Raw genomic sequence first — 21,950 nt, 5'->3', positions numbered from 1 at the left:
TAGGGGAAAGAAGTAAGTATCAGGTATGCTGAATTTCAAAATGGCCAATCTTTTGTACTAATGGGAGAATATCCGCTGCCAGAAGTGTCTGGAAGCAGCTTATCCCATCTGACTACTGAGGGCACATGCACACTCCCAAGCATTCAGGTGTATGGGGGTTTGGAAGGAATAGCTGAGTTACTAGAGGTCTATGGCCACCTTAAGAAGAGACTCATCACAGCAATGTATGGGATCCTTGCAGGGTTTGGGCAGAATTGTGAACTCGAGGTGTTGGGAAGAGATGATGGAAAGATTCCCACAGATCATCATTAATCTCGTCTCTGGCAGAGGAGACAACGCGGCTTTTTAATTCAATAAACTGCAATCCCAGCTGACACCGGAGGTGTTCAAATATCAAGGAGACAATAAGCGGCTCACTTCTCCACGTCTTATTTTATTTCCTTAGAATCTGCGAGCCTCTAACACCCCGGCTGTGTACTTACCTTGCTATATAAATAGATGCGGTCCGTATGCCTGCTGGCACAGAACATTAATCCATCATACACGGGGAAACAAGTGGAGTTGTGACAATGCTCTGCAATGAAGCACAATATGTAGGGCAGTGAGTATGGATGTGGGATGCTGTATACAGAGCGTGCTGCCACCAGGGAAAACACTTTACTGGGAGAAGAAGCGAGAGGTGGGGGAGGTGAAGGGAGCTCATAAAAATATGAGAGCGTGGAGAGAGGGAGCTGAAATTAAAGTGTGTGTATGGGGGAGGTTGAAAAGTGAGAGCTCGGGGACAGCAATGAAAGTGAGGACAAGTAAAGAACAAAGCAGGGAGAAGTGAGGGCAAAGATCAAGGCAAGGAAGCACAAGCGCAAGAACGAAACGGCAAGAGCAGCAAAAGTGAGCAAAATAAAGCAGGGGAAGTAGACCAAAGAAAACAAAGCAACAAAGAGCGACTGGAAAAAAAGCACAGCAAAGGAAAAGAGGTAAAGAAAGATGTAGGACAAGAGAGACAGACAAAAACTGACATTGGGGTAAAAAGAGGGCCTATTCAGATGGGGCAGAAGGACTCAGGCCAGTAAGAGAGCAGTTAAAGAAGAGACGCTGATAAGAGAGCAGGTGAAGGCGAAAGCCCAATAAGAGAGCAGGTGAAGGAGAAAGCCCGATAAGAGAGCAGGTGAAGGAGAAAGCGCGATAAGAGAGCAGGTGAAGGAAAAAGCCCGATAAGAGAGCAGGTGAAGGAGAAAGCGCGATAAGAGAGCAGGTGAAGGAGAAAGCGCGATAAGAGAGCAGGTGAAGGAGAAAGCGCGATAAGAGAGCAGGTGAAGGAGAAAGCCCGATAAGAGAGCAGGTGAAGGAGAAAGCCCGATAAGAGAGCAGGTGAAGGAGAAAGCGCGATAAGAGAGCAGGTGAAGGAGAAAGCCCTATAAGAGAGCAGGTGAAGGAGAAAGCCCTATAAGAGAGCAGGTGAAGGAGAAAGCCCGATAAGAGAGCAGGTGAAGGAGAAAGCCTGATAAGAGAGCAGGTGAAGGAGAGAGCTTTATAACAGAGCAGGTGAAAGAGAGCACCATGAGACAGCAGAAACTTATACGAGAGCAAGTAAAAATAGCAGATAAAGGACTGAGACGCACAAGACAGCAGGTGAAAGAGAGAACCTGATAAGACAGCAGGTGAAGGAGAGAACCTGATAAGAAAGCAGGTAATGGAGAGAACCTGATAAGACAGCAGGTGAAGGAGAGAACCTGATAAGACAGCAGGTGAAGGAGAGAACCTGATAAGACAGCAGGTAATGGAGAGAACCTAATAAGAAAGCAGGTCAGAAGAGAACCTGATAAGAGAGGATGCTCCCTCACGATAGTTGTAACCCTACATAGCTCAAAAGCCCTGCAAAATCCCCATCAGGACAACAGAAATGAACAGACGGTTGTGGCAGAGAGGAGAAAGAACGCAATGTAACATAGAGGTAAATGGAGCTAAACACGACAGCACAAGCAGCAAGATGATTGACAGGCAGGGAAATGAGAAAAATATGACACAACAACCTCAACATCAAAAGACATCATTTAACAAGAGAGTGAGAAAATAGGGAACGAAGAACCGAACAAATAAAATAAAGATAAGAAAGTATCTGTCAAAGTAGACAAACGAGAGAAGAGAGTTTACATAGAAAAAAAAAGAGCAAGAAAAAAGACAAGAGAAGGAAGCTGAGACAAAAGATACCAAGGGACTAGAAGAAAATGAAAACCAGAGACCTCAGGGGGGAGAGAAAGACCAGAGACCTCAGGGGGGAGAGAAGGACCAGAGAGCTCAGGGGGGGAGAGAGACCAGAGACCTCAGGGGGGAGAAAGAGACCAGAGACCTCAGGGGGGAGAAAGAGACCAGAGACCTCAGGGGGGAGAGAAAGACCAGAGACCTCAGGGGGGAGAGAAAGACCAGAGACCTCAGGGGGGAGAGAAAGACCAGAGACCTCAGGGGGGAGAGAAAGACCAGAGACCTCAGGGGGGAGAGAAGGACCAGAGACCTCAGTGGGGAGAGAGAGACCAGAGATCTCAGTGGGGAGAGAGAGACCAGAGACCTCAGGGGGGAGAAAGAGACCAGAGACCTCAGGGGGGAGAGAAAGACCAGAGACCTCAGGGGGGAGAGAAAGACCAGAGACCTCAGGGGGGAGAGAAAGACCAGAGACCTCAGGGGGGAGAGAAAGACCAGAGACCTCAGGAGGGAGAGAAGGACCAGAGAGCTCAGGGAGGAGAGAAAGACCAGAGAGCTCAGGGAGGAGAGAAAGACCAGAGAGCTCAGGGGGGAGAGAAAGACCAGAGAGCTCAGGGGGGAGAGAAAGACCAGAGAGCTCAGGGGGGAGAGAAAGACCAGAGACCTCAGGGGGGAGAGAAAGACCAGAGACCTCAGGGGGGAGAGAAAGACCAGAGACCTCAGGGGGGAGAGAAAGACCAGAGACCTCAGGGGGGAGAGAAAGACCAGAGACCTCAGGGGGGAGAGAAAGACCAGAGACCTCAGGGGGGAGAGAAAGACCAGAGACCTCAGTGGGGAGAGAAAGACCAGAGACCTCAGGGGGGAGAGAAGGACCAGAGAGCTCAGGGGGGAGAGAAAGACCAGAGACCTCAGGGGGGAGAGAAAGACCAGAGACCTCAGGGGGGAGAGAAAGACCAGAGACCTCAGGGGGGAGAGAAAGACCAGAGACCTCAGGGGGGAGAGAAAGACCAGAGACCTCAGGGGGGAGAGAAAGACCAGAGACCTCAGTGGAGAGAGAAATACCAGAGACCTCAGGGGGGAGAGAAAGACCAGGGAGCTCGCAGGAGACAAAGACCAGGGAGCTCGCGGGAGACAAAGACCAGGGAGCTCGCGGGAGACAAAGACCAGGGAGCTCGCGGGAGACAAAGACCAGGGAGCTCGCGGGAGACAAAGACCAGGGAGCTCGCGGGAGACAAAGACCAGGGAGCTCGCGGGAGACAAAGACCAGGGAGCTCGCGGGAGACAAAGACCAGGGAGCTCGCGGGAGACAAAGACCAGGGAGCTCGCGGGAGACAAAGACCAGGGAGCTCGCGGGAGACAAAGACCAGGGAGCTCGCGGGAGACAAAGACCAGGGAGCTCGCGGGAGACAAAGACCAGGGACCACAGAGAAAGAGGAAGACCAGGGACCTCGGAGGAGAGGAAGACCAGGGACCTCTGGAGGATAGGAAGTCCAGGGACCACCGGAAGTGAGGAAGACAAGTGAGGGGAGAGGAAGACCAGAGACCTCAGAAGGATACAAAGACCAGAGACCTTACAGAAGGTAAAGACCTGGGACCATGGGGGAGAAGACAACCAGGGACCACAGAGAAAAACAAGAGACCACCAAGGGCAGGAAGACAAGACCAAAGAGGGCTGGAAGGAAAATAGAACAAAAATACAGATATAACCTCCATACAAAGGTTAACAGCTTGGAAGTATATTTTATTACATGTTGTAAACACATAAACAGCATTTTTTTAACTGGACACCATAATTTTTTCGACAAGGGGGCCCCAGAGGATGGGGATATCAGATTAAGGGGAAGAAAGCCTCGATAATGCAGAATAACAGAACAGAGAACTAAAATTGCAGGCAAAAGAGTGAAAACCTCATGATGATATAACTAAACGTGGACTAATAAGGTCATGGAAAAATTGCACCGCGACAAGAGGAGGTCCCTGGAGGGACAGCACAGGGGCTCTGAAGGACTGTGTAGGCCTAGAGAGACATGAGCAGAACCACCTCTAATATAACACCAGCGCCAAGTGTCAGTGCACTACAATCAGTTACCTGAAGGAATGTAAAGCCGGCTCCACGCAGTGACAAAAACACATTATAAAAACGTTAATTAAACAGGCATAAGAACATTGCAAAGCAATTCCCCAGCCCTAGAAAAAAATGCCCCGCGTCATCCAATAGTACACCGCGCTGTCGATTAAACAGTTAGCGGCAGTGGCCATGGAGGAAGCGTTCATTGCACATTACCTGGTTCAGTGGCTGCTGATTCCTCCCCCGGGTGGGCTTCTAAGTTGTTGTTTTGAATGCTTAGTAAGTGATCCCCCCGTAAGTCACTTTGTGGAGCAGGGGGCGCCTCCTGCAGAGCACAGTCGACAAGCTCATTATCCCCATCACTCTGACTTCGATTTTCTTTTTCCTCTTGAATGCAGGAGACATTTGCTGCTTGGGTCTGCTTCTCAGAACCTCCTAAAGGAGGGAGAAAAAACAACTGTCAGGAAAGTCCAAGTATGAACGGTGACAACTTCTGAGAAAGGCTCATTACATCAGGAGAAAATTACTAATCCTGAGTGCACCAAGAATAAGACCTGTAACTGGAAAGCTTCAGAATTATGAGGCATCAAGCAGAATTATAGCAGTTATAGTCTTGTACAGTACATAGGAGGCAGTATTATAGTAGTTATATTCTTGTACATAGGAGCAGTATTATAGTAGTTATATTCTTGTACATAGGAGGTAGTATTATAGTAGTTATATTCTGGTACATAGGAGGCAGTATTATAGTAGTTATATTCTTGTACATAGGAGCAGTATTATAGTAGTTATATTCTTGTACATAGGAGGCAGCATTATAGTAGTTATATTCTTGTACATAGGAGGCAGCATTATAGTAGTTATATTCTTGTACATAGGAGCAGTATTATAGTAGTTATATTCTTGTACATAGGAGCAGTATTTTAGTAGTTATATTCTTGTACATAGGAGCAGTATTATAGTAGTTATATTCTTGTACATAGGAGGCAGTATTATAGTAGTTATATTCTTGTACATAGGAGGCAGTATTATAGTAGTTATATTCTTGTACATAGCAGTATTATAGTAGTTATATTATTGTACATAGGAGGCAGTATTATAGTAGTTATATTCTTGTACATAGGAGCAGTATTACAGTAATTATATTCTTGTACATAGGAGCAGTATTATAGTAGTTATATTCTTGTACATAAGGAGCAGTATTATAGTAGTTATATTCTTGTACATAGGAGCAGTATTATAGTAGTTATTCCTGTACATAGGAGCAGTATTATAGTAGTTATATTCTTGTACATAGGACCAGTATTATAGTAGTTATATTCTTGTACATAGGAGGCAGTATTATAGTAGTTATATTCTTGTACATAGGAGCAGTATTATAGTAGTTATATTCTTGTACATAGGAGGCAGTATTATAGTAGTTATATTCTTGTACATAGGAGCAGTATTATAGTAGTTATATTCTTGTACATAGGAGCAGTATTATAGTAGTTATATTCTTGTACATAGGAGCAGTATTATAGTAGTTATATTCTTGTACATAGGAGCAGTATTATAGTAGTTATATTCTTGTACATAGGAGCAGTATTATAGTAGTTATATTCTTGTACATAGGAGGCAGTATTATAGTAGTTATATTCTTGTACATAGGAGCAGTATTATAGTAGTTATATTATTGTACATAGGAGGCAGTATTATAGTAGTTATATTCTTGTACATAGGAGCAGTATCACAGTAATTATATTCTTGTACATAGGAGCAGTATTATAGTAGTTATATTCTTGTACATAAGGAGCAGTATTATAGTAGTTATATTCTTGTACATAGGAGCAATATTATAGTAGTTATATTCTTGTACATAGGAGGCAGTATTATAGTAGTTATATTCTTAACCAAAACTCTTTTTATTGAGAGTGCAAAAGGTCTGTTCAAAAAATACGTATCAGTATATAGCCATGTGCAAATGGCAGCAGTAGAATGGATACAAATATTCTTACAGACCATATCATATCTACTAACATAGTGAGTATGAACAAATTTAGTTAACACAAAACAAAAGAAAAAGACACGGACAAGAGTGGGGAATTGGGAGGAGGGGTAGAGTGGGGTGGGTAGAGGAGGAGAGGAAGTTCTTCCAATTCACTCGGGGTTGCGATACTTCTCCCAAGGTCGCCACAGTTTGAGAAATTTGGAACGTGTGCGCGTTTCCCAGTGGGCTAACTCCTCAAATCTAAACAGTTGGTCTGTTTTCTCGGTCCACATCAACATTGAGGGTGGCGAATCATTCTTCCAGAGGAAGGGTATCAACATACGTGCTGCAGTAAGAAGCATGGTCGGGAGGTCAGCCTTAGCAGGAGTAAGGGAATCATTGGGACACCAGAGGAGAACTAGTTTTGCATCCAAACGCACCTCAGAGGCGCATATCTGGTTAATTTTGTTCTCTATTTGAGACCAGAAGGGGCGTATTTTACTGCAGGACCACCATATGTGTGACAAGGAGCCGACTTCTGTTCCACACCTCCAGCACTGCTCCGGAACATCCGGGTTGAGCCTATGTAGGAATTCTGGTGTTTTGTACCAGCGGGTCAATAGTTTGTAAGAATTTTCTTGTATTTTGATGCATCGGTTGAAGCCATGTGAATGAGCTAAGATAAAGGCCTTCTCTGGCTCAGTCAATTGGATTTTGAGTTCCTTTTCCCAGGCAGACACAAAGTGCAGTGCTGGAGGAGCAGAAGAGAGCAGCTCCCTGTAGAGTGTCGAGAAGGGCTTTTTCGGTAACTCGGGAACACAAAGCTTCTTCTCAAGCCAAGTAGGTGTATCATTAGTAAGGGGTGGTAGCTTAAGGGCTTTAATATCACGACCAAATGCCCCAATAGAAAGGAAGGAGAGGGCTTTAACCTTCGGCAGATCGTGGATCTTGTCCCATGCCAAGTCCCCAGATGTAGAAGCAATATCTTGTAAGGTGAGGTCAGAAAGTATGCTCCAGACTCCGGAGGGTCTGAGTATATCGGGGTGAATATAGTTCTGTAGTAGATGCAGGGGAAGGTGGATATTAGGGAACCTAAGGTCTTGGGATTTATATAGTTTGGCCCATTCCACCAACATGCCTTTCCAAATGGGAGAGGCATATGCGTTATTCGGGGTGCATGTGCGGATTCCCCATAGGATAAGTCCTTCTTTGTAGGTGATAAGAGCACGCTCAAGTTGTACGCAAAGATTCGGGGGTTGGCGGGAGAGGAGAGAAAAGCACCTGTTCAGGAGCGACGCTGTATAATAAGTTTGGATGTCGGGCATACCAAAGCCCCCAAATCTCTTTTCTCTTGTCAATATTGAGTAAGCTATCCTAGAGGATTTGCCCGCCCACATGAACAAAGAGAACATACGGCGTATCTCCACAAAAAAGGAGCGAGGGAGCCAAATTGGTAGTGTTTGTATTAAATATAGAAGCTTGGGTACAATGAAGGCTTTAAGGAAGTTCTTCCTGCCTATCCAAGAGATGAAGGGGAGTTTAAGGGACTGTAGATGTGTTCTAATATCTTTGAGTAGGGGGCCGTAGTTAAGATTAAATAGGTCATCTTGGTTAGCTGAGATTCGTATCCCTAAGAACGTAATATCACGGGGGGCCCAAGCAAAGGAGGTGGTGCGTTTGAGGTTCTTGACTATATAGGATTTGCATGAAACATTCAGGGCCATGGATTTGCTATAATTAATTTTGAAATTAGAGATCCATCCGAACTCTTCGAACAGAGAATGAAGCCGTGGGAAAGAAATCGTGGGGTTGGTGGTCATAATTAGCAGATCATCGGCAAATGCTGCGGTGGTATGTATACAAGAACCCATCTTGATACCCTCAATGTCAGGGTCTTGTCTGATCTTGCATAGCAGGGTTTCCATTACTATGACAAAAAGAGACGGGGAGAGGGGGCATCCCTGCCTAGTGCCATTGGATATGGCAAAGGCTGGTGAAAGAGTGCCGTTGACCTTGACTCTGGCAGAAGGGGACGAGTATAAAGAGAAAATAGCCGCGATAAACTGATCGGGGAAGCCGAATTTCGACAGTGCCGCAGACATATACTGCCAACTGACCCTGTCGAAGGCCTTTTCCGCGTCTGTGCTGAGCAAGGCTAGTGGAGTTGAAGTGCTCCGCGCCCAATTCATGAGGTGGAGGAGGCGGACGGTATTTTCGTTCCCCTGTCTGCCAGAGACAAACCCAACCTGCTCCCTATGGATGATATCGGGGAGAATCTGCTGGATCCGCTGAGCCAAGATCTTAGCCCACCATTTTACGTCCGTATTAAGGAGGGAGATTGGGCGATAACTACCACAATTTAGGGGATCTTTGTTCTCTTTATGAATAATCGTAATGTGGGCCGAAAGCGATTGGGGGGGAAGTTGACCTCCGTTCAGAAGGTGATTACACATGGAGCGGAAGTGGGGGACTAGGATATCTTGAAAATTTTTATAGTACGTAATGGAGAAGCCGTCAGGTCCAGGGCTCTTCCCTGAGGGAATAGAGGCCAGTACTTTCCGCGCTTCAGAATCTGTTATTGGGGCTACTAGCTGGGTTGCCTGGGACTGGGTGATATTAGGGAGATGTAGGGAAGAGAGGAATTTTTCCGTGGCGTCCGTGAGGGTATTAGACGACTGATTCGAGGGGGGTGGAAGATTATAGAGCTCCGTATAAAAGGTACTAAAGGCCTTCGCAATGTCAAGAGTGGACTTCAGGTGGGTTCCTTTAGCATCTTTGATAGCAGAGATAAAAGAGTCAGAGTGTTGTTTTTTAACTAGCGCTGCCATAAGTTTGTTCCCTTTATCGCCATGAGCGTACGATTTAAATCTGGAGCGTAGGAGCAGTTTGGCCGATGTTACATTTAGTAAGTTCTTAAGCTTAGTTCTTGCATCACTAAGTTCAGTGGCACAACTAAGTGCCTGTGATTGTTTGTGCGTAAGTTCGAGCGACTGAATTTGGGACATAAGGGTGGCAATGGCTTGAGAGCGCTGTTTTTTAACATGAGAGCCGAGGGCGATAAGTTCACCACGGATCACCGCTTTATGGGTTTCCCATACAATCGGTGGTGAGGGAGGTGTAAGGCCTGCATTATTCCGCTGGAAGAACTCGGTCAGTGAGGAAGCTAGTTTCTGGGAGTTGGCTTGGTCTAAAATGAGGGTGTCATTGAGGCGCCAATTCCATTCCCTTTTTGGAAGAGTAGTCAAGGTGAAATGTATAAAAATTGGGGAGTGATCCGACAGAGTAATATTACCTATTTTAGCACGCAGGAGCAGTTGGGCATGATTTGAGGATAAGAAGAAGTGGTCTAGTCTATGGTATGAGGACTTGGCATGGGAGAAGAAGGTATAATCCCTACCAGAGGGGTTTAGAGTGCGCCATGTGTCAAACACACCTAATTTTTTCAAGGCTAGTTTCAAACGCCTTAGACGTACGTGTGTAATAGCCGATTTCCCGGAGGAGGAGTCTAAGCTAGGATCTAGGGATACATTAAAATCTCCCCCTAAAATGACAATGCCTTCTTTGAAGGAGGATAGGAGCGTGAGGGTCTGAATCAGCCATTGGACCTGTCCCCTATTTGGAGCATAAACGTTAGCTAGTGTGATCTGGGTGTCAGCTATTGCGCCCTTCACAAACAAGTACCTACCATCCGGGTCTGAGGAAGAAGCCGAGACTACGAAGGGTAGTTGCTTGTGAATAGCTATGCTAACACCTCTGCTAGCCGAGCTATGTGTGCTGTGGTACCATTGCGAGAATTTTTTGGGTGGTAGGTTAGGTATCTTACCCGACCGGAAGTGGGTCTCTTGAAAGAATGCTATGAAGACTTTGTCTTTCTGCAGTAGAGATAGGATTTGTGATCTCTTGCATGGCTCATTGAGACCTCTAACGTTGAAAGAAGAAACTATGACTTCAGCCATCCCCGGGCGGTAGTTGGGTACATTGCATATCAACAGTTGTAGACCAGTCGAGCATGGAAGAAGGAGGGAAGGACACAGTGGGAGAAGGGAGGACACAGACAAGATGGACAAAACATCTGCAAATAAAGAAAAAGAAAGTTAAATGCAATAACCAGCATAAAACACAGAGAGATGAAAGCTCCACAGGGCGCCCGATGTTAAAGCGATCCTTTTTCATGACGGCGGACAGCCGGGATCCACCGGGCGGGGGGTCTCGTGGAGCACTTGAGGGCCAGAAGGAGGCCATCAGGGAGTAGGGTCGTGAACCAGGTTAGATGCTGGCTAAACCCCAGCTTCTCGGGAGGGGAGGGGGAGGTAATGTGAACTGTAAAACTTTAGCAATAACAAAGTCCCAAATAGAACGTAGAGGGAAAGTCTCTATCAGGCTGTAACAAGGGACGTCATCTGGGTGTCATCAGGGGTCACGGGCTGGGTGACCACCGAAGGAAGTGCCCTGATAGTGGGCTGTAGAATTGGTGTCCTATAAGCGTCATATCATCTCAGCGGTGCGGAGGAAATTCGGAAGTGGCGGGGAGATGACGTTCCCGGTTGGGTCTGGGAGCTTTACCCGAGGTGACAGTGTTCCACTGGGCCGAGCTTGGAGGCGAGGGTATAGGCTCTCCCTGGTCGGCGGGCATCCAGGACGGTATTTCCATAGGTGAAATACCCATGTGATCCCAGGCAGCATTTAGATCCTGAGGGGAGCGTATAGTAATCTGCCTCCCGTTCTTCATAACGGCCAGGCCGAATGGGTAAAGCCATCTGAACTGGATGGCAGAGGCCTTGAGGGCATCTAGAAGTGGCCGGAGAATTCGGCGTTTCGCCAACGTAGTAGGAGCCAGGTCTTGAAAAAACAAGATCGGTGTGCCTTCAAATTCCAGGCGTTCTGCTTCTCTACTTGCCTTCAGCAGAGCCGCAGTGTCCACATAGCTTAGAAGGCCACAGACGACATCTCTCGGCGGATCAGAGCCTTTAGGCTTAGGTCTCAAAGCTCTGTGTATCCTCTCAATTGTTATTTTCGCTGCTCTGTCTGTTCCCAGAAGATTCGCAAAAATTTCGCATGCGATTTTTTCCAGAGCTTCCGATGCGAATGATTCAGGTAGGCCCCGGATCCGGATGTTTCGTCTGCGGCTGCGGTTTTCTTGATCTTCGATGCGAAGCAAAGCATCATTAAGCAAGCCATTATGCGAATTTAATGCCGCGCATATTTCTCCCTCGTGGCGAATAATCGCATCATGCGAATTTTCTAAGTCCGCCACCCGCTGCCCCATGCTGCGCAGATCTACCTTGATCTCTGCTAGGTCTTGTCGCAGGGGAGCCAGAGCGGAGTCCAGGACCTCCCGAAGTGCCTTCTTTGAAAGAGTTCCACTCCGTTTTCGGGCTCTGTAATCTGAGATGTCAGAGGCGCTTCCTGCTTCAGAATAGTCTTCTCCCTCAGATTGCTGAGATGCAGCCGGCGCCATCTTGGGAGTCTCAGCCACACGGGTCTTGGGCTGCTTCTTCAGGTATTGCTCCATGTCTGGCAGTTTGGAGCGGACCTGGGTGGTCTCTAAAGGGTCCTTGGTGCGGTCTCTCCCCGCTTTGCCCATTTGCGCAGGTAAAAAGGTGCTTTTAATGGGGTTAATCACCAGCTAGTTGGAGGAGCTCAGCAACAGGCAGCCATTCAGCAAGGCAGCCAAGCTCCGCCCCCATAGTAGTTATATTCTTGTACATAGGAGCAGTATTATAGTAGTTATATTCTTGTACATAGGAGGCAGTATTATAGTAGTTATATTCTTGTACATAGCAGCAGTATTATAGTAGTTATATTCTTGTACATAGGAGCAGTATTATAGTAGTTATATTCTTGTACATAGGAGCAGTATTATAGTAGTTATATTCTTGTACATAGGAGCAGTATTATAGTAGTTATATTCTTGTACATAGGAGCAGTATTATAGTAGTTATATTCTTGTACATAGGAGGCAGTATTATAGTAGTTATATTCTTGTACATAGCAGTATTATAGTAGTTATATTATTGTACATAGGAGGCAGTATTATAGTAGTTATATTCTTGTACATAGGAGCAGTATTACAGTAATTATATTCTTGTACATAGGAGCAGTATTATAGTAGTTATATTCTTGTACATAAGGAGCAGTATTATAGTAGTTATATTCTTGTACATAGGAGCAATATTATAGTAGTTATATTCTTGTACATAGGAGCAATATTATAGTAGTTATATTCTTGTACATAGGAGCAGTATTATAGTAGTTATATTCTTGTACATAAGGAGCAGTATTATAGTAGTTATATTCTTGTACATAGGAGCAATATTATAGTAGTTATATTCTTGTACATAGGAGCAGTATTATAGTAGTTATATTCTTGTACATAGGAGGCAGTATTATAGTAGTTATATTCTTGTACATAGGAGCAGTATTACAGTAGTTATATTCTTGTACATAGAAGGCAGCATTATAGTAGTTATATTCTTGTACATAGGAGCAGTATTATAGTAGTTATATTCTTGTACATAGGAGGCAGTATTATAGTAGTTATATTCTTGTACATAGGAGCAGTATTATAGTAGTTATATTCTTGTACATAAGGAGCAGTATTATAGTAGTTATATTCTTGTACATAGGAGCAATATTATAGTAGTTATATTCTTGTACATAGGAGCAGTATTATAGTAGTTATATTCTTGTACATAGGAGGCAGTATTATAGTAGTTATATTCTTGTACATAGGAGCAGTATTACAGTAGTTATATTCTTGTACATAGAAGGCAGCATTATAGTAGTTATATTCTTGTACATAGGAGCAGTATTATAGTAGTTATATTCTTGTACATAGGAGCAGTATTATAGTAGTTATATTCTTGTACATAGGAGGCAGTATTATAGTAGTTATATTCTTGTACATATGAGCAATATTATAGTAGTTATAGTCTTGTACATAGGAGGCAGCATTATAGTAGTTATATTCTTGTACATAGGAGCAGCATTATAGTAGTTATATTCTTGTACATAGAAGGCAGCATTATAGTAGTTATATTCTTGTACATAGGAGCAGTATTATAGTAGTTATATTCTTGTACATAGGAGTAGTATTATAGTAGTTATATTCTTGTACATAGGAGCAGTATTATAGTAGTTATATTCCTGTATATAGGAGCAGTATTATAGTAGTTATATTCTTGTACATAGGAGGCAGTATTATAGTAGTTATATTCTTGTACATAGGAGCAGTATTATAGTAGTTATATTCTTGTACATAGGTGCAGTATTATAGTAGTTATATTCTTGTACATAGGAGGCAGTATTATAGTAGTTATATTCTTGTACATAGGAGCAGTATTACAGTAATTATATTCTTGTACATAGGAGCAGTATTATAGTAGTTATATTCTTGTACATAGGAGCAGTATTATAGTAGTTATATTCTTGTACATAGGAGCAGTATTATAGTAGTTCTTTCTTGTACATGGTGAGCAGTATTATAGTAGTTATTTCTTGTACATGGTGACTGGTGAGCAGTATTTTAGTAGTTATATTCTTGTACATAGGAGGCAGTATTATAGTAGTTATATTCTTGTACATAGGAGCAGTATTATAGTAGTTATATTCTTGTACATAGGAGCAGTATTATAGTAGTTATATTCTTGTACATAGGAGCAGTATTATAGTAGTTCTTTCTTGTACATGGTGAGCAGTATTATAGTAGTTATTTCTTGTACATGGTGACTGGTGAGCAGTATTTTAGTAGTTATTTCTTGTACATGGTGACTGGTGAGCAGTATTTTAGTAGTTATTTCTTGTACATGGTGAGCAGTATTATAGTAGTTATATTCTTGTACATAGGAGCAGTATTATAGTAGTTATATTCTTGTACATAGGAGCAGTATTATAGTAGTTATATTCTTGTACATGGTGAGCAGTATTATAGTAGTTATTTCTTGTACATGGTGACTGGTGAGCAATATTTTAGTAGTTATTTCTTGTACATGGTGAGCAGTATTATAGTAGTTATTTCTTGTACATGGTGAGCAGTATTTTAGTAGTTATTTCTTGTACATGGTGAGCAGTATTATAGTAGTTATTTCTTGTACATGGTGAGCAGTATTATAGTAGTTATATTCTTGTACATGGTGAGCAGTACATTGAGCAGTTGCTACATCCCTTCACCTCTCCTCTCTGCAGCACATATAAATGTACATAGATAAGCAGGGGGCGACACTGTGCATCGGATAAAGCTGGGAAAATAGGTATGCACACTTTCCAATTTACTTTCAGTTCCCGAGAATTTCAGCTTGGTTTCTCACATAAATTTTCATCTATCTGCCCTAAGCCACTAATGTATCAATCTTCCAAATACCAGCTTGTCGTTACTAAATGTAAAGCACCACACAGGGAGCACTGCTTCACAGCTCACGTGAAAGGTAACACTTGTATCTATTAGCAGTGAATCATGGATTTTTACAACAATCTACTGCTGGAAATGATAAAACTCTACATTCTCATAATGATATATATGCACTAATGGAGACAGAATACCATTATTGCTAGTATTGGACCAAGAGAACAGAACTATTTTGTACCATATGGCATTCGATTTTCATTTTCAAATGCTTCTTAGGCCCCTTTCACACGGGCGAGTATTCCGCGCGGATGTGATGCGTGAGGTGAACACATTGCACCCGCACTGAATCCGGACCCATTCATTTCTATGGGGCTGTTCACATGAGCGGTGATTTTCACGCATCACTTGTGCGTTGCGTGAAAATCGCAGCATGCTCTATATTCTGCGTTTTTCACGCAACGCAGGCCCCATAGAAGTGAATGGGGCTGCGTGAAAATAGCAAGCATCCGCAAGCAAGTGCGGATGTGGTGCGATTTTCACGCACGGTTGCTAGGAGACGATCAGGATGGCGACCCGATCATTATTATTTTCCCTTATAATATGGTTATAAGGGAAAATAATAGCATTCTGAATACAGAATGCATAGTAAACTAGCGCTGGAGGGGTTAAAAAAAAAAATATAATTTAACTCACCTTAGTCCACTTGATCGCGTAGCCCGGCATCTCCTTCTGTCTCCTTTGCTGAACAGGACCTGTGGTGAGCATTAATTACAGGTAAAGGACCTTTGGTGACGTCACTCCGGTCATCACATGATCCATCACCATGGTAAAAGATCATGTGATGACCGGAGTGACGTCACCAAAGGTCCTTTACCTGTAATTAATGCTCACCACAGGTCCTGTTCAGCAAAGGAGACAGAAGGAGATGCCGGGCCGCGATCAAGTGGACTAAGGTGAGTTAAATAATTTTTTATTTATTTTTTAACCCCTCCAGCGCTAGTTTACTATGCAGTCTGTATTCAGAATGCTATTATTTTCCCTTATAACTATGTTATAAGGGGAAATAATACAATCTACAGAAGCCCGAACTTCTGTGAAGAAGTTCGGGTTTGGGTACCAAACATGCACGATTTTTCTCACGCGAGTGCAAAACGCATTACAATGTTTTGCACTCGCGCGGAAAAATCGCAGGTGTTCCCGCAATGCACCCGCACATTTTCCCGCAACGCCCGTGTGAACCCAGCCTTAGAATGGAAAACAACATTCCACAGCCCCTACGCAGACATATGTGTCCACGGTTACAGACTAAAAGCCTTTGTGTAGTCTGATCCTGCACCAGTGTTGCTTTGCCTGCTCTCCTACTAGCAAGAAACAAGGAGTAACAAAGTCAATAAATCCTGTGGATGCAGAGGCTGCAGTAATCCCCTGACCATGTTGACCGATAGGACACAAACGTTCTTATGTCACATAAGAGAACAATACTGACACAAGGCCCAGGAGTGTGTTTTTTATTTATTTCAGTAGAAATAAACTAAATAGAGTTGTCTGGTTTTCTGGACCGCTAATAGCAGTCTGCAGCACGGGCAGGAAGCCCTAACGGTCATGTGAATGAGCCCTTAGGGAATTTTTTAGTAACAGAGGGGAAGGCCATTCATTCAGGGCTCTCATCTTTCAGCCAGAAAGGAGAATGGTTACAAAGTGTTTCTCAATCCAGGGAACTCAACGAATCCACGCATTTCATGGCCTTGGGACTGGAAAACCAATAGTGCTTCCATATACAGTCAGCAAGCAGAGATCTTAAAAATGAAAAGGCTTTGGAAGTATATATAATTTTTACATGCTTTAGATCCGTATCACTTGACGAATTAGTGGGTGTGATCCCTTGTACGGTCTAGAACGTGACCTGTGTAGCTAATCCTGGAGTGAACTCACATCCGATGGCCACAATGTCTTGTAGGGCTACCTCAGCTGAATGTTATGTACTTTCAATCTGCAAGCAAACAAGCAGTAAAGTGCTCCGAGGGAGGGGCCAAACCACTCTGTGCAACCTTGCTCCTTCTCCCAGTCCCTCCCTCTTCTTCTAGACGGATAGTGCGAGGCAAAGTGACTACGGAAGAACCTGCCCTGGTCAATTAAGTAGGAGAGGGAGGGTCCGGCGTTTAAACAAAGTCTTTAATATAACACATTTTTAATATTATATTTAGATTTTTTTTAACAAGAGTTTTTTTTTTAATTATATATATATATCTCAAGAAAAAGTAAGTGAACCCCTGGGAATTGCATGCAGTACTGCAAGGATTACAATTAATATGTGGTCTGGTTATTATGTGACGAGCACAATCTAAACCTTTTTTGGTCTGAGGGCTGCATTGCTACATCGCTCTATTTCCAGGGCCCACAAAAAAATTACATTTTTTTTTTTTAAAGTTGATCGGTGCTAATTTACATCAGCCTATTAAACATGCAACGTGAATGGGGAGGAATGATCACTCACTACTACAGGTCATAAAAAGACCTTTGGGGAACACGGACACAATTTTGTTCATTTTGCACTTTTTCCTTTTTATTTTTTCCTTTATTTGTATTCTATGCATTTTTTATTCTTTTGTTATACTTGCTTTATTTTTTTTATATATACGGTACTGTATTATTGCCAATAATATGTCCCACAAGAGGTCTTGTTGCATCATCCAATGTTTCTTAAAGGGCTTCTGTCACCCCACAAAAGTCATTTTTTTTTTTTTTTGGATAGTTACATTCCTTATAGCGCGATATAGGAGAATATAATCTTGTCACTTACTTTCATGCGGCCGTTTCTTTAGAAAACGAAGTTTTATAATATGTAAATCCGGTCTCTACCAGCAAGTAGGGCGTCTACTTGCTGGTAGCCGCAGCAGAAAACCGCCCCCTCGCCGTGTTGATTGACAGGGCCAGCCGTGATCTCCTCCTCCGGCCGGCCCTGTCAGTATTTCAAAAATCGCGCGCCTCTGGTCATTCGGCGCAGGCGCTCTGACATGAGGAGGCTCGTCTCCTCAGAACTCCCTCAGTGCGCCTGCGCCTTTAACATCACCGAAAGAGAAGACGTCATCGGCGCAGGCGCACTGAGGGAGTGCTGAGGAGACGAGCCTCCTCATCTCAGAGCGCCTGCGCCGAATGACCAGAGGCGCGCGATTTTTGAAATACTGACAGGGCCGGCCGGAGGAGGAGATCCCGGCTGGCCCTGTCAATCAACAAGAGGAGGGGGCGGATTTCTGCTGCGGCTACCAGCAAGTAGACGCCCTACTTGATGGTAGAGACCGGATTTACATATTATAAAACTTCGTTTTCGAAAGAAACGGCCGCATGAAAGTAAGTAAGACTATTATATTCTCCTATATCGCGCTATAAGGAATGTAACTATCCAAAAAAAAAAAAAAAAAAAAAAAAAAAGTTTTGTGGGGTGACAGAAGCCCTTTAAGCTTGCAGCATGGACGGCTGCCCTTACATTCCACATACAGTACATGAACAGATGTTTTGTAGATATTTTGTGGCTAGCTTTGTGTTATTTCTCAACTCTTTCTGGAGTGCCCTTTGTGATCCTACCAGGACAACCACTCCTAGGGAGAGTATCAACAGTTCGGAATTTTCTCCATTTGAAGATAAATTATCTAACCGCAGACTGATTTTAATCTTTTGTAGCCTTCTCCTGCTTCATGTCTCTATAACAAGTCTTTTTGAGTCTTTCTGAAAGTTGTTTGCACTGATACAGGGTTCACACTGACAAAAGGTTCTTACAAAGATCAGCTTTGTCAGTAACCAGGCTTTGTGTGCCTTTAGTTAATGGGCAAACCACCTGCAAATCCATACTTTTCAGATCATCTCTTTAACTGAAACTCTAGTTAGCTCTTGGAAAAATCATTAACACATAGGTTATCTTAGGGGACAGCAATCAGGAGTGGATCATAAAAGGAGAGAAAACTACATACAGAAACCTGACCACATGCAGAAGCTTTACCCTTACTTTTTCTCCCTGCACTATGGATGCTTACTTAATGTGCTCAAGAAGTCCCGATAATCCCAGGGGTTCACATACTTTTCCTATAAACTGTAACCTAAAAAGTGCCTTTTCTGGTAGAATAACAGTAATGCTCTCTATGGTCTGGAGCTACAAATGCAAGGTCCATAAGATCACGTGTAGCTTTCGTGCAATTCCACATGAATCCCAAGACAAGAAATCTTGAATCAGTTCCTTCATGAGGATTAAAGGAGTTGTTCCACAAAAAAATAATATATTCTATATTTTTCACACCGGCACCTGGATGTGCATACTGTCTTAACTGCATGCAATAAAAAATGTAGTACAGCCACTTAGTTATTCATTAAAATGTGTCTGTATGGCACCACTTGCTGTTTGTTCTCTTTTCTTATTTCTCTGTCCACCTCGGTAACAGCAATGAGGTGGTCGCAAGCTCAGATCCTTCCTTCAAATGCCACCAGCTGGATCTACTGTCGGAAGCTGTGAAAGTTACGGGGAGAAAACTGCAAGTAGAAGGACATGCCCCCTGAGCTGTAATCAGGAGAAAGCTGCAAGCAGAAAGGACAAGCCTCCAAGCTGTCAGAAGAAAGGACACGATTCCTGAGCTGTTACAGGGCAAGAGTTGCAGCTGAAAGGACACATCCCATGAGTTGCGATAGGGAGAGAGATGCAGCAAAATGGACACACCCCCTGAGCTGTGACCTAGAGAGAACTACAGAAAAAAGGACACCCCCCCTGAGCTGTGACCTAGAGAGAACTACAGCAGAAAGGACACACACCCCTGAGCTGTGACCTAGAGAGAACTACAGCAGAAAGGACACCCCCCCCCCCTGAGCTGTGACCTAGAGAGAACTACAGCAGAAAGGACACCCCGTCCTGAGCTGTGACCTAGGGAGAACTACAGCAGATAGGGCCCCCCTCCCCCGAGCTGTGACCTAGAGAGAACTACAGCAGAAAGGACACCTCCCCTGAGCTGTGACCAAGAGAGAACTACAGCAGAAAGGACACTCCCCTCTGAGCTGTGACCTAGAGAGAACTACAGCAGAAAGGACACCCCCCCCCCTGAGCTGTGACCTAGAGAGAACTACAGCAGAAAGGACCCCCCCCTGAGCTGTGACCTAGAGAGAACTACAGCAGAAAGGACACCCCCCCCCCCCGAGCTGTGACCTAGAGAGAACTACAGCAGAAAGGACACCCCCCCCCCCCCGAGCTGTGACCTAGAGAGAACTACAGCAGAAAGGACACCCCCCCCCCCGAGCTGTGACCTAGAGAGAACTACAGCAGAAAGGACACCCCCCCTGAGCTGTTAACTACAGCAGAAAGGACACCCCCCCTGAGCTGTGACCTAGAGAGAACTACAGCAGAAAGGACCCCCCACCCCCGCCCCCGAGGTGCTAGATTAAACTGAATGTAGCAGACCAATTGGAGCAATGAATGGGAATATCTCTGGATACATGTCAGGTACAGGGCTAGGTCTAACTTTGTTAGAAAGAGACTGTCATGTCCTAGATATGGTGTCTGATTTTCGTGTTTTATATTAATCATGGGATAACCCCCTTTAAGTGATGTATTTCTGGACTGAAACTTCTGGAACAATGAAAACTTCATCTCATGGTCTCCGGCAAAGTGAAGATAGTTAGAATGTAATGCAAACGCAGCATCATTAGTCTGAGAAAGAACTAAAAATCTATAATTTTATTGCCCTTTTGATCATAAATCTCCAGACGAGGAAAGAAAACAGCAGGGCGATGAATGTTAGGCTTATTTGCTGCCATGGAAACGGGACCTCGGCTCCTGCCCATTGAATTCACATCCCGCTGACATTAATCAGAAATGTCCATTTGTGCCAGCTTAATGCCATGCCATAGCAGCTCTCAACATACGTTCTTGACAGAAATTGGCACCTTTCACTTTCCGAGGAGACACATTCGCAGATTGATGCTCAGGTGGGATTTTTGTCCCCTGTGCAGACATTTGAAATATGCATAACCTCACTTGCCTCCATGAGAATCGGATTCTGAAAGACCAATCTGCCATTAGGCGCATTATCGCGTTCATTATATTATATACGTATTACTGACGGCTGGACTCGCGCTCACCTGATGCCGATATTATCGGAGGGGTGAATTATAACGCTCCATACACAAAAATAAACTACAAAGCAGAACACAAGATTTAACCCCATTTAGGGATGTAGAGATTTTTTTTGAAAGCTATAACTTTTAGATTTTTCCATTAATGTTGACGTATGACTACTTTTATTTTTATTTATTTTTTGAGGGGGGGAGCTTTAAATTTTTTTTGTTTTTACAGCATCAATGTGCTCTATAAATGACATAACTAGATTTTGCAGGTCAGTAAGGTCTCCGATTTTTTTTATTTTTTTTTGCTGCTTTTCCAGCAGAGGCACAACATTACTACTTATAGTTAAGGGGTTGCCCGGGTTCAGACCTGATCCCGCACACAACCAGATCTGCACTTAGCCTACGTCTACACGACGACATTTGTCGCGCGACATTTTGTTGCACTAATGTCGCGCGACAATTTTTATAATGACAGTCTATGGTGTCGCACTGCAACATGCTGCGACGCAACAGTTGCAGAAAATCCATTCGAGATGTATTTTTCTGCGACCGCTGCGTCGCAGTCGCAGCATGTTGCAGTGCGACAGTATAGACGGTCATTATAAAAAATGTTGTGCTACAAATGTTGCAGTGTAGTTGTGCCCTATCTGTCGCGTGACTTATTGTCGCGCGACAAATGTCGTCATGTAGACGTAGCCTAATTCACCATGAATGAGTGGAACAGCCGAGCTTATCATGCTCCGATGCTCTCCTCTGCCCTGCAAGGGAATTTTCTTGAGATCCGGTGACATACCGGGCTCTCCATAGGGTAAGCTAGACACAGGCTTTCACCTAGCAATGATCCTGGTGACATCACCGGCACTAATGGGCGGCCTTTAGCGTTGCCCTAGCCTGTTTTTACAGGCTAGGGCAGCGCTAAAGACCGCCCATCAGAGCCTGTGAAGTCACCGGGATCAATGCTAGGCGGAAGCCTCCACCTAGCAGTGTCCAAATGCAGACAAACAGCCCTTTTTCTGCAATTCAGCACAGGGCAAGGGGGAGCATCGTTGGATAAAAAGCATAAACAGCTACAATGCTCCACTCTTATGGTGAATGAGCGCAGATGGGGTTGTTTCCGGGTTCAGGTCTGAATCCGGATAACCCCTTTATGGTGAACATTTACCCCATTTCAGGTCAAATTGTGTTCTGATTAATGTCTTACAATACCTTTATACTATTCCCATGAAACAGAGTACCAAATCCGCTGCAAAAACAGTTATTTAAATTGACCCCAT

General features: G+C 44.1%; 1 protein-coding gene across 2 annotated transcripts in view; it reads right to left on the bottom strand.

Annotated features, from left to right (window-relative positions):
• ZRANB3 (zinc finger RANBP2-type containing 3) overlaps positions 1-21,950 on the bottom strand; it is a 271,436-nt gene that overhangs the window by 40,960 nt on the left and 208,526 nt on the right. For both annotated transcript variants that reach the window (XM_040440742.1, XM_040440743.1), the window contains 2 exons: positions 4,481-4,699; positions 483-574 (listed from right to left, as the gene is read on the bottom strand). In XM_040440742.1, coding sequence (XP_040296676.1) covers positions 483-574; positions 4,481-4,699 — 311 coding nt within the window. The remainder of the gene's footprint in view (positions 1-482; positions 575-4,480; positions 4,700-21,950) is intronic.

This window comes from Bufo bufo, chromosome 7 (assembly GCF_905171765.1).
Source record: "Bufo bufo chromosome 7, aBufBuf1.1, whole genome shotgun sequence".
NCBI classification, from domain to species: Eukaryota; Metazoa; Chordata; class Amphibia; order Anura; family Bufonidae; genus Bufo; species Bufo bufo.
This window is presented reverse-complemented; position numbering and strand designations above follow the sequence as displayed.